Below are 13,433 nucleotides of genomic sequence, written 5' to 3'. Positions count from 1 at the left end.
ATACCACAGAAAACAAAAAAGTCATTCTGTTTAAAGATTACACAAGAAGATGGAATGAGCTGCATAACATTAGAATGATATCAGTCCATTGGGTACATCACACTCTGTTGGCGCAGAACATATTTTTACCAGTCAGATTTGTTGATAGTTATCACTGAGCAGCATCCCACAATGATGATGCTTGACACACAACACACAGTACTGATGAACTAGTCTGTTAATGATCCTTTCCAGAACAACAAGTGCCAAGCCAGCATCCAAGTGATTTAGGACAAGCATTCAGTCTGAATAAAGTATTGTTAGTTATTTACATCACTGCCTGTTAATAAGCGTTTCCTGATTGTGATCACAACTCTTGCACCATTGTGTGAGAACACCACATGTTTCCTATATAAAAGGATGTGGTACCTCAAACAAATGAATGCATTAAATTAACTACGACGTAAAAGATGAATTCATTGATACCCAGTTTATATAAATTTACTTTCTTTAATATAATGGAATTCCACCAATAACTTGAAATAGCCTTTATTAAACAAAGATGTTCTAAATAAACAGGTTCACATCTCATCATCAAGATAAACACCCAACACATACTTTATAGATTTGTTGATCAAAATGCTGCCAGATGTTTAAACAGAATTGTACTTATTTTTATCAGAGAAAATTCCAACAATGACATAACTTTCCACTGGAATGCATCTTAAATTTCTTTCCTTTCCTTTTTTTTTTTTTTAAATACCTTCGACATGTGGAATCTATTCTTTTCTTAATCAAAAACTATTTATTAACTATAGGTTGATCGGAGTTAAACATGCACTAAATGCTATTTGTAGGCCATGAGAAATGCTTTAATAGTCTGTATTTCAATGACATATAGCCATATACAGATTTGAAGCATTATGACACTTTTTACCATTTTACATTTATTAATATACATTTTTGTAAATAATGATGCAATACAAAGATGTTTATATAAATCATATCATAGGTACTGCCTTAATTATATACCATACTTAAGCATGTACAGTGGACTACACCATGACCACATCAGCAAATCAAGACTACAGGTAGACTACATACGAACATAAGAAAGTTTACAAACAAGAGGAGGCCATTCAGCCCATCTTGCTCGGTTGGTTGTTAGTAGCTTATTGATCCCAGAATCTCATCAAGCAGCTTCATGAAGGATCTCTGTGTAAATAGCTTCCCCACATTGTCTAGATGAAGACATTTTTGAATCAACATAAACTCCTGGGTCTTTTTCATAGATTCCTTCAATTTCAGTATCTCCCATATGGTGTTTATAATGCACATTTTTATTGCCTGTGTGCAGTACCTTACACTTTTCTCTACAAAAGGTCATTAGTTCAGAATTAAAGGAAACACTATTTTCTTAACCACTCTCTTGCTGTACACCAAGATCATCCTAAAAAAGACAATACAAAAACAGAAAGGCACTGTATCTTCTTCCAATTCAGATTTTCTGGCAGCACTTTTGACTTCTCAGAACACAGATTGTTCAGCCAGAATTATTCAGACAGGCGTTATCAGTGACAAGATGGACTAATTCTGTGGCTCAACAAGCACACAATAACGTTCTTAACCAAGAATTCAAAAGCCCTTCTGTTACAACACATGTATCTGTCGGTCCAAAGGGTGAAGAAACACGAGGCTGAGCAGGAGTCCCTGCACATCATGAGTAACAAACTGTTTCTGGCTTATTGTTAAAGATAGAAATTACAATCAACCTAAAAACCGTAGAACATAATTGGCTCCGACAATTATGGACAAGTTGTATAGTGTGTGCCAGAATAAGATATACCACCTACAACGGATGCGTAAAACACAGAAGTAACGGTACACCGTGTTGTTGTAAACACCTTGAACAGCACACCTTTAGCAGCACCCTGGTTGTTACACTGAAGCAGAGGTTCAAGTAAATAAACCAGTTAATTTTCGAGTGATTTTTGTCCAATCCTGTACATGGAAAACACAGTCATATACTGTAGGACTATATGTTTTTTTTTTTTTTTCTTGCTACTCTATGCGACTTGTTAAGACAAAACACTATTGTCTGGATCAACAATCATTAGCAAAATATATTAAATAGTTTAGGCATGTCATGCCTGTCTGCAAAACAAATTAAAAGGCCATCAAACTATTTCTTCAAAAATACTAACAAAACAATTCACTACACGATCATGGTTTCAAGGAAATTATTTATTCATGAAAACTTTTTTCCCCAGCAGAGTTCACATGAGGTAAGCACCAAACCATTTTCTTAAACAAAACATCTCCGGCAAAAAGGGAACAAAATGCCAAAATAAATTTCCAAAACCACAACAATGTTTGAAACCATTTGTGCAGGCATGGTGTTCTGTGCTCAGCTTTGAACAAGAACAACAAAAGACACAACAGGGATAGATTTCCTATCCAGGTACTGACCCAACCTTCATTAGGTTCTGAGATCTGATGAGATCAACAGTTATGCATGAGAGCGGAGGCAGGCAGGCCGGCCGTGTGTTATAGGTTATACACAGTACTAACCATGACTTTAGTCAGGAAACTAAATCTCACTGAGGCAACATTTACTTTTACAATAACACTCCTACAGAAGCTACGTCATCAACTGGTTACATTCCATGCCCAGGGGGGCTAAATAACTAATTATTCTATAGATTTGAAGGTTAACTTCTTTGTGGTTGCAGAAAAAAATCTTGCTCCTTCACTACTAAAAACAGAAAACCAGCAGAATAAACCAACTGAGAAAGAGCCTTCACTGTGTTGTAGAGCCCCCCCCCCCCCCGTAGGGTCAATAGGTAAAGAGTTTGAAATCAGCTGAATGGATTAGTCTGGGACAGCATTTCTGTACAAGAACGGAGTAGAGCTCCTGTCAGTTAGGTTTTGTAGTCTCCCCTTACCTGGTCTGTCAAAAGGAGGATTTGAAACAGTTTAAGGAGAGACTACCAATACAAGGTGCTTCTGCCTTTATGTACAGTAAAGGCAGATTTACAGAAAAACAACCACCCACCTCTGCCCTATCTTTTGTAGTGTTGTTATGTCACAATGGCTGCATGCTTCTGCAGGAGCATCAGCCTCAGGTCAGTGTCTTTTTAGAACAAAACAGACCTGTTGAAAACATGATGCATTTTTAGCTGCCAGGTCAGAACGCTAAGGTTTGAAGGCAAATCACACTCAGGTGGTTTGTGAAGGGGCTGTGACACACCATCTCAAAAGACTAGGGCGAGACAGATTTTGGACGGCACCAAAATGTTCCTTTTGCGACCTTGACCTTTGAAAGCCAGCTCAAAGCAAAACAAAATGTTATCCCGACTAGATCTTTCTTGAGCACAAAGTTCCACAGAAAAACACAGACAAGATGCATCACAATTTGCCTGGCTTTCTACCATTCTTTATTAACAGTGCAAACCAAGCACTGCAGGTAGGAGAGTCCACTCTGTCACTCTTTGGGGCACACCACACACATACCACTGAACACAGCTCACTACCTTTCCAGAAATCAGCATGAATGGGAACAATCCCAGAGCTGCTATATTTTCCATGTGTGTGAATAATTGTTCACCACAAGATGAGTAGCAGTTTCCTTTGTTTAGAGAACACTGATTATTTTTCATTGTTTTAATGTCAAATGTATTACTTAAGAGTGCTGCGATTCCTTCTGCGTTCTTCATAGCCTCCTCTGAAAGCTGTAAATGCACAGCGTGAAAGGTTTGCTTTGGAAACACATGATCAAGAAGCCTGCAAAGGCTCAGCAGGATGCAGCAGGAAGAAAAATACACAACAGCACAACAAGAGCGATGTGGAAAAACCAAGCGTGAATACTTTTCAAATCATAAACTTTATGAAAAGAAAAGGAAACGGATGAACATTAGTGAACGAGAGATCAAGCAGATGACAGTAAGTGATGCTGATCCAAGAAAAATTCAGCCTTAGAAAAGGAAAGATTAAGTCTCAAAGTATTAATATGCTTGGCGAGTGTGTTATCCCATGTCTGTGTTCCACATGTGAAATTATATAGAAGGACTGCCCCACAAAACAAGAAACTTGTTTTACTGGAAAAAAACAAAAATGCCCATCAGACTATAGCCCAGATTTTACTCCAGTATAGAGAATACCACCTAAATGTTTAAAAAACAAAAACAAGGTTCATTTAAAAAGAAACAGAAAAGAAACCAATTACCTGGTTTAATTTCAAAGAAAATATTTTGATGCAGACCATGAACTGCCACAGATACAAACACAGAAGCCCGACTTGTGTAAGAATGCACTGCCTGCATTTCTATGAGCACAATAGGACAGGTATTTCCTAGACATGCTTTTCAGATGGGTAAGTCCTCACATGCATGCCTGAATTAAATGGACAACCTGTTCACACACAGAGGACACTTATTAAAAGAATAACACATTAATACAAACATAACCAAGCCTACGGTCTGCAAGTCAGGGCTGAACAGGGATAGTCCATATTCACTGCAAAAGCCTGGATTTCACATGGCAACTATTTGAAGAGAGAGATTACCAAAATGAAATGTACTTTTCCAAGCGCTTGTCTTCCTCAATAAACAGCGTTGTGTTAAGAGGGTATACTCAGCGGCCCTGTTATTTAATAGTACATCAGTATTATATAATAGTACATACGGTTGTTTTTTTTTTCTATTTACATAAAATAACAGAGATAGACAAGCAAAGTATCAAACCTGTAAGCCTAGATGAACAAAAAACAAACAAACATTTAAATGGCTTGCAAAGTTCAGGATTACAGGCTATAATTATTATTATTATTATTTATTTCTTAGCAGACGCCCTTATCCAGGGCGACTTACAATTGTTACAAGATATCACATTATTTTTACATACAATTACCCATTTATACAGTTGGGTTTTTACTGGAGCAATCTAGGTAAAGTACCTTGCTCAAGGGTACAGCAGCAGTGTCCCCTACCAGGGATTGAACCCACGACCCTCCGGTCAAGAGTCCAGAGCCCTAACCACTACTCCACACTGCTGCCTTAATAATGCCAAAGCAGCAGCCGTGTGGCCTCAATGATTCATGTGTGCTTACTGTTAGCAAACAATAATGACACATACAAGAAATATTTCACAACAAATTAGCAAATGTACAAACAACTCAATTTCTAAAAGAAAAGTACAACCAAGTAAAGATTACCCGCAGTAACTTTAAGAAGATAATTCTGTATTTTAAAGTTTAGATTCCGACTCCTCTCAACATATTGAATTGGGGTCCGATCCCTCTGAATCTCAATGAAATGTCATGGTTGATGTCCACAGTATTAACTACAGTGTCTTAGTTAATAGAGACAACAGTGTCAGATCTTCAGATTAAAATGGCATTGCAATATGTAAACCACCTACAAACAATGCCGGCATTAGCGAAAAGAGAACTCCCTGTTGCATAGAAATCTATTCCAGAACTTACTCTGTGCTTCACTAGACTGTCTAAAATAAAAATGTATAACAGTTTAACTTCATCTTCATCGTATGACAGAGTTTCAATATGATATTGCAAAGTCTTGCGGTTCTTAATTGTACACTCAGTAATAAATAAAAGCAGCTTTTAATTGTAGCAGATATGAAGTCAGGACCCATACACCCCTAGGGGTTTGTGTTTCTATCATCAACACCACAGGGAGTATTAGAGTATTATACAGCGCACGCACTTCGACGGCTTAATAAACCACAGCTGACAGAACCAGAACACTGTCCGAGCAATTATTTAAAAATATATTTCATGTTTTTTTGGTCCGGATTTAACAAAAAATGTATTTTCTCCAACAGAAAACATCACTTGCAACTTCAAAGCAAACTGCTGTAGGCTAATATCCTATTATGCAGTGCACGTTACCAACCGAATACATTACACACGCATCGTAATGATGAATCATTAACTGTATAATGCTGATACCTGTACAAGAGCTTGGGTATTTAGCAGTGCAAGAACAGATATGTTTGGGTATGTCTGGCTTGTGTGCAGATGAAAAGGCCAATGGATTACTGCCCATAAAGAAGCAATTACACAAATTAGGCAGGAGAGAACATCAATATTGTTTTAATGACAGTTTGTCATCGCTATTTTAATAGAGGATTTTAATCTAGATATCACACACGTATAAATATTTGAACAGGACCATATTCAAGTACTGTAGCATAGATTAAATTGTAATAAAGTCATTGCGTTTTTTGTTTGTTAATTTCCTGATTTCCATTGCAATAGTTATATGGCACACTGGAAAAATACCAAGAGTCAATCTGTGTGACTCAACCACGGTATTATACCAGGCAAACAAGCTCATATTTTATTAGTTTTGCCGTTAAGTTTAACCCGATTTTAAGTGGTCAATTTACATCAGGGGTCTATTTTAAGGTTCTAAATACAAACTTTATTCAAATCATAAACATAATATTTCTTCAGACACAGTATAATATGATAAGATTTTGGGGATATTAAATAAAAAGTAAATGTTTCTTTTAACATAATATACAATTATAATTAAAAATGTTTCAACTATAGGTCTCTCAGCCTGGGAAAGAATACAGTCAAAGCACCTGTCATTGAAATAGGTTTCTTTTTAGTATTACTACATATAGCACTATGGAGTGTTTCATAGTTATGGAAGATAGCGTATTCCTTCAAATTTAAGACGCACTTTTTAAACCATTTTTGTCGTCTCAAAAATATCCTGCGTCTTAAATCTAAGTACAGTACAGTGATTGGTGTATTAAAAATCGCCAACAAAAGACGTGACTACCTGAGTACACAAACAGCAACGTGACTAACTGCCGAGAAAAGACGAGCCAAAACGTTACTGCCCGATCTTGAATCATCCATAACATACAGGCAGCCATTTTCAATGGAACGTCATTAGCTTCCTGAGGAATTCGAAGAGGTTTTTACCATTTCAGCGTTTCTAACAAACAGTACCAGCTTGGACAGATCGGAAAGGCTGATCAGACCCCCATATTTTTCAACATGTCAAGTAATACCACAGTTCACAAATTGAGAGAAAAACAGGTGTGAGTAATCACGACTGGAAATGAGAAGCAGCACATAACTGTAATGCTCTGTGTGATAGCAGACGACCGCAAACTGCCTCCATATGCGTAATTGAGGTTGTATCTTTGCAAATGCGGATTTATTTGATGTTTTATTTTTTCCTCAAATTGAGGGCGGTAAATTTGGGCTGCGTCTTAAATTCGATGGCGTCTTAGATTTGAAGGATTACGGTAGTTACATTTTTAAAATAAAACTTAATTTAACATTGTATTTGCTGGAAATACTACACCTGAGTGGTAGTTAAAAGCTGCACACAACCCAAAATGTACTTCTATACCATTATTTGTAAAAGATGTAAATAAATGGCAATATTTTCCTCGGTATCTAAGCAATGATACACTTCTATGACATGGAGCATAACATCTGTCAGACAGCATTATGCTACAACTCATCACAGTTTTCAAATAGTTCAGCACACTCGTAATTAGCGCAAACATCTTCCTTGAATATTATTTAAATGCTCATTTTGTTGCTAACATTTTCCTTTTCATTTGAGTTGAAATAACACTCCAGGGACATTACAGGGATACAGTGAACTCTAAACAAGAATCTACCCTGACATAAATAGCAAGAATACAGACAAGCTGATGAATTGGACAAATTGGGTTGATTAGTCCTAAGGGTGTAAAACAATTGACGAATACTTTGGGGAATGTGGCTCCTAAGAGCACACAATGAGTAATAGAATTGTTGACTAATGAGGAATTTGTTATTCTTAATAAATGTCACATATAGCACTGTGTTTCTGTTTTGCCCTGAAGCTTATTAACTACCGTTATACATATTTCTTTTTTATGACAGCATGACACAGCCTTTTAATTTATGTTTTATTGTGGGTCTCATTTCCATTATTTTTTTTTTTTAAATTTTCAAAACAGTTTTTTAACAGCCAGGCAGTTTTCTTGGTCTAATGTTCAAGTTTAGAGCTCCACCTTGTGGCTGTAAGAGTAAACTGTCCCATCTACAACAGTAAAACCAATCTAGAATTAAACCTAAAAATTGACAGCTTATTTACAAAAGCAGAATACAAAAAAATCAATGCAGCAAGAAAACATGCATCAAAGGGCTGGCAACAAAATGAAACCGCTGTGAGGGACAGTGCATGTTCCTGTACCTGTCATTGAGCTTTCGGACGTGCTCAGCTGCTCTCTCAGTTTATCCACGTCGTCTGGATGTACCTGCTCATACAGAGTGCTCCCGAACCACTCTGACTGCGGGTGATTGAGGACCGGAGTAACCGAGTCCGAAACGTAAATCACCCTACCGGTCTCCGCGGCAACGACAAAGAGGAACCCATCCGCTGCCTCCAGAATCAGATGCTTCAGTTCCTTAAATAAAAAAATAAAAAAAACACCTTAAAATCCCAGCGTTACCAGCAGGTCCAACTTCTTCCCAATATTACACCTGGAATCATTTAAAAAAACACAAAGATTCAATCTGGGGTTTGATTTTCAGGTATGTAGACAGCGGACACACACGGAAACTCTACAGCAGGACTGACCAAAACTGCAAATCAGACTATACAGATACTTTTCATATTAGACATAAACGGCTTCCTGTAGACCACACTCCCACACATCTCTGATATAACTGGCATCTACGGTCCTATGTTAATCATTAGCTTAAAACAGCGTAGGAGCATGTAATTCCAAGAAAGGGCTATGAATGAAGACACTAGCACTTTGAAAGTGTCAATTAATGCAACACAGTTGTTTTACTGTTTGTTTGTTTTTTTGCCAGGTTTACTTCAAGGATGTCAGTAATCTTATCTTACAATATGTAGAATGAAGGCCTGCATGGTAACCAACCTGCTCTGTTAGAAATGAAGGTTTATAAGCTCCATCAGTAGACTTGTTCCCCGTCCCTCTCATGGATTTCATGTGAGACACGGCCATTCGCAGGATGGTAAGTTTGTCTGGCTTCCGTGCCAGTGCACTGCAGGTAGGCACCATATCAGACAGCTCTGTGATATACTGTGTCATCTTATTACGACGACGTCTTTCAATTTCACTGTGATTTTCTCTGGAATTAAAAAAAAAACAAAAAAACATGAATATATAAGCATACAGATAGTGACATTAAATCTCAGCTTATAAAGGCTCCAGAGAGGGGAGTAAGTCATCTCTGCCAACTTCCTACCTAAAACAGAAAAAAATGCCTTTTCTTAAATCTAATTATGTGGCTTATATTTAATTTTAAAATGCTTAAGACAGCCATATCCCTCATCTGAAACAGAAGAGCCAATGTTTTGCTGGACAGAGCTTCCCCTTTCAGAGAACACATTACACTCTGCGACAGTCACCTGTCCTACAGTTTTGCAGGATGTGAAAAGTCTGACCAACAAAGGCAGCCCAGGGCACTGCAACAGATGCAGACCAACACAGAGGAGGGGGATGCCAGATAATGTTGCACATGCACAAGATTTTCAGTTTTCAATTTTCAGACTGAAGAGAATGTAGTACAAATTCAAGATTCTAAAGTCCTGTAAGAGGGCGTCATGGTTAATGACTCGAAACCGGACTGGCTGAGGCGATCTGTGAGGCTTATACTGAACCTTAGGGTCTTCCCCTTTAACCATTAATGTCAAACATTAAGAAAAGATGTCTTGGCTTTTCTTTCCTAGTATCTGTGCACATAAAGGCATACAGCTGTGTGGTCCAGTGGTTAAAGAAAAGGGCTTGTAACCAGGAGGTCCCCGGTTCAAATCCCACCTCAGCCACTGACTCATTGTGTGACCCTGAGCAAGTCACTTGACCTCCTTGTGCTCCGTCTTTCGGGTGAGACGTAATTGTAAGTGACTCTGCAGCTGATGCATAGTTCACACACCCTAGTCTCTGTAAGTCGCCTTGGATAAAGGCGTCTACTAAATAAACAAATAATAATAATAATAATACATCCCCTACAGTACAGACAGAATCCAAAAGGCCAACACTGGAGTTCTGAATCCCGTTGCAACTATCTAGTACTGATTTACCTGGACGAAAAAGGCTGCCTTACCATGTTGAGGCAGAGCCAAGTCTAAACAGGTACATTGTTTTAAAAAGAGGTTTTTAATTAGCCTTTTTTGGAGACATAATGTTGCTACCTGTGTCCATGGCAGCACAGCATGTCTTCCAGTGAGTTCAGATGGGCTGGACCTCACTGAAAACCTGTGATTGGTAGAAACACTGGGAGAAAAAAACACTCTGTCTCCCAATATGCTACATGTGCATTCTCCTGCTGCGAATCAATTACGTTTTATCCAAAGTGTAACATTCTATCACTTGACTTTATGCTCTGGACAATACCTGGTCCCCTGGTAGTGTATTTGTATTACTACTCTAGATAACTGAAACAACTTTACAAAAGTATACCTGCAGGTTGATGACTGGTTTTCTAACTGCTAAATACCCAAACTCTTTTATTTATTATTATCACAACACAGACAGGGAGTAGGGACAATCAAGGCACATCTTCCAGTTCTACAAGCACCAAAATATGTATTTGCACTTACCTTGACAGTATTATTTTTGTGTTACTTTTTCTAAGTAGAATTCAGATTTTTTTTGTTTGCATTTCTTTCTTTCCTTTTCCTTTTTGAATACCTAGCCACTTTTCTGCAGTGCAGCGATCCTCTTCTAACCAGGAAACGAAAATTACCGACCCTCAAAGATGGTAGGCAAGAGCATATGTAATGTGGGCAACCCCTCTTTAACATGTACAGATTGGTCCTACCTTGCAAATCTTTCCTTATCACCAGGGACTTGATCATCATCATACCTATAAACAAAGAGAAGAGTCAATACAGACGTCCTCGCAGAACAAAAAATAAAATGCAAAGCAAAGCACTGTGGCAAGCATTTACACTGCAGCAGACACGGGCACAAAATGCATCTGCAGAGACACACAAGTTGTGCTTTATTGTAAACATTTACAATTGTTAAAAGCAATTAACTTGCACTGAGAGCATGCAGGCTTAGCATTCTGTACCTTTGTTTTTAGCAGTATATTTAAATTTAAATAAGCGTTAGGCATTTTTAATTCTACCAAGCATGCATTTTATCGTGCACACACATTTTTTCATTCTGCTGAATTTACACCAAGCTTTTATTTGTACAGCTCATTGCTAACTTGTATTGAAACATACTTTGAGTCGTTTTAATGGTGAAGTGGTCTTTGTATACAGCCTACTAAATGCACATTATAAATTAGACTGTATATTTAGGTAAGCATTCTATTGGTCCAATAACTTATCTATTATATTAATGGTGGATAATTAACAGAAAAATGCCAACAATGGAAAAGAGCAAAAAATTATTTAAAGTGGCTGTATAATTGCAAATAAGAGCTAGAATGGAGTGTTTAAAACATGGCCTTCTTCCCTACATCACTAAACATCATGAGTTCAAATCTCAGCTCTGGCCGTCAGGCTGGAGTCCAAATTTAACCCAGGTGTCTTGATTCCAGAGACCATAAAATACACTGGAGTGGGGGGTGGAGGTGGGGGGGGGGCGGGGGTGCTTTCACCGGTGATAGTTTAGTGTTGCCCTCTGAGGGGAGGAAAACAATAACAAGTTATCACAGATGCTAAATTGTTCAGCTCACTGCACATGGGAGCAGGAACTGGCTAAATGCTGCCAACCAAAGGTAAAAGATGTCAAAGATAAGTTACATGGCCACATACTGTATGCTAAGCGTTTGCTGCAGTAAACAGTTTGCAAACTAGTAAGGAATACTGCGGGTGCCAATAGGAAAAACATGACTGTTTATTTCTAGTTTTGACTAGAACATTTGACAAACTACAGCAGAATCTTAGTAAACCTGACCTGCAGCCTCTATTTTCAGAGTTCCATCTCTCTATCAGATGTCACTGCTGATCCCACACATACAGGGCTATATATGCAATTAATATTACTTAAGGTATATATGGTGTATGAAAACAAAAGAAATCAAATGACAAAAGGGGATACAGAGTCTTTAAACATGAATACCTACTGGTAGATAAAAGAAACAAAATGAATAATGACGCATGTGCACAATTTAAATGATACAGGTTACCTAGTAAAATATGCACCACTACTAAACATAAGACAGCAGACATTCTGATGAGAAACTGTATAAAAGACATCATTAAAAAAGCAAACCAAAATGGTAAAAAAATAAGTACAATGGGACTTCTGGAATATCTCTATCCTTATATAGTGGACTGTACTATATATAAGTATGGTATAGCGTTCACTCAAGTTACAAGTACTCAGTAGGCATTTTATGTGTAGTGCAAATGTGCAAAGAAAGGTATTTTCTATGTGGTATGTATCTAGCATTCATGACTTACAGTCACTGAAAACTAAACATGCCTTCATTTTTTCTAAAAATGAAAACTGCATTTTCTCTCACCTTGAAAATTTGCTTGGTCCTTCTCCATCTTCATCCTCAAAGTCCATTCTGCCAAAGATAACAGATGAAGACCAGATTACAAACAACACAGCGGAACAGCGTCTGGATATATGCTGCAGCTGTTTTCCTGTTTGTGTTTCTAAACACAGTATAGTGTGCAGAGATGGAAAGAAGACTGCTATTGCACTGCAGTTTCATCCATGTCAGGTTTTACTATGAGCTTGATTAGCCACAGTGTACAGGTAACCACCTCAGGTGTGTTATTAAAGGTATAGTAAAACCAGGAATGGACAATGCAATGGGAGTCTTAATTACATCCCTGGTGTGGCTAAGACAATCACAATGATTGCTTGGAATGAGGTGGTGAGCATAATGCTCGTCCAAAGTGGTGTGTGGAATTCATGTATTACCCCGGCTTCTTTTTTAAAACTACTATACAAAACTAGAACATCCCAAGACACCAAGCATCACTTCATCGCTTCCAGCTAATCCCTTTTTATTTTTACCCATGTGTTCTGTACCCAATCACCCAATTAAAATGTTGCCTTAATGCTGGAACAGAAGTAGGTTATCAAGCTACTGAACCCTGGCAGTTTGGACTCAGCCAGTAAATCTCCACCTGGGCTTGTCAAGCTCTGTAGCACGAGGAGGTGTGAACTAAACCAAGCTACTTCCATTGGCACCTCCAGACATAACCAGGATTCAAACACGCAAGCCTCTGCTCATGTCACTCACTCTGCACTCATGCTGTGCCTCTACTGAGGACCTCGGCACACAGATGATATTATTTCTGGAACTTTGTATGCAAGCCAAAGGTACATTAAATATATTTATAAAATTTTTTTTTAAAAACCTGCATGAATAGACATTCATCCTTCATCCAGTCAATCCTTTTCCTTAGACGGCAGCACAAACATTCTAGCTGGCATCTACTAAACAAGTCACTTTTTATTATAAGTGA

At 37.9% G+C, this 13,433-nt stretch overlaps 1 protein-coding gene across 4 annotated transcripts in view; it reads right to left on the bottom strand.

The window, feature by feature from the left end:
• The window catches only part of LOC117429480 (aryl hydrocarbon receptor nuclear translocator 2-like), a 41,244-nt gene that overhangs the window by 22,051 nt on the left and 5,760 nt on the right, over positions 1-13,433 (bottom strand). For 2 of the 4 annotated variants that reach the window (XM_058998916.1, XM_058998917.1), the window contains exons 3-6: positions 12,473-12,520; positions 10,811-10,855; positions 8,905-9,118; positions 8,211-8,424 (exon numbers count right to left, since the gene is read on the bottom strand). In XM_058998916.1, the coding sequence (XP_058854899.1) occupies positions 8,211-8,424; positions 8,905-9,118; positions 10,811-10,855; positions 12,473-12,520 (521 nt within the window). The remainder of the gene's footprint in view (positions 1-8,210; positions 8,425-8,904; positions 9,119-10,810; positions 10,856-12,472; positions 12,521-13,433) is intronic. The other 2 variants (XM_058998918.1, XM_058998919.1) reach the window with 1 other exon arrangement.

The sequence above is a fragment of the Acipenser ruthenus genome, chromosome 24, assembly GCF_902713425.1.
Source record: "Acipenser ruthenus chromosome 24, fAciRut3.2 maternal haplotype, whole genome shotgun sequence".
Taxonomy (NCBI): Eukaryota; Metazoa; Chordata; class Actinopteri; order Acipenseriformes; family Acipenseridae; genus Acipenser; species Acipenser ruthenus.
Note: the sequence above shows the minus strand (reverse complement) of the source record. Positions and strands in the feature narration are given on the sequence as shown.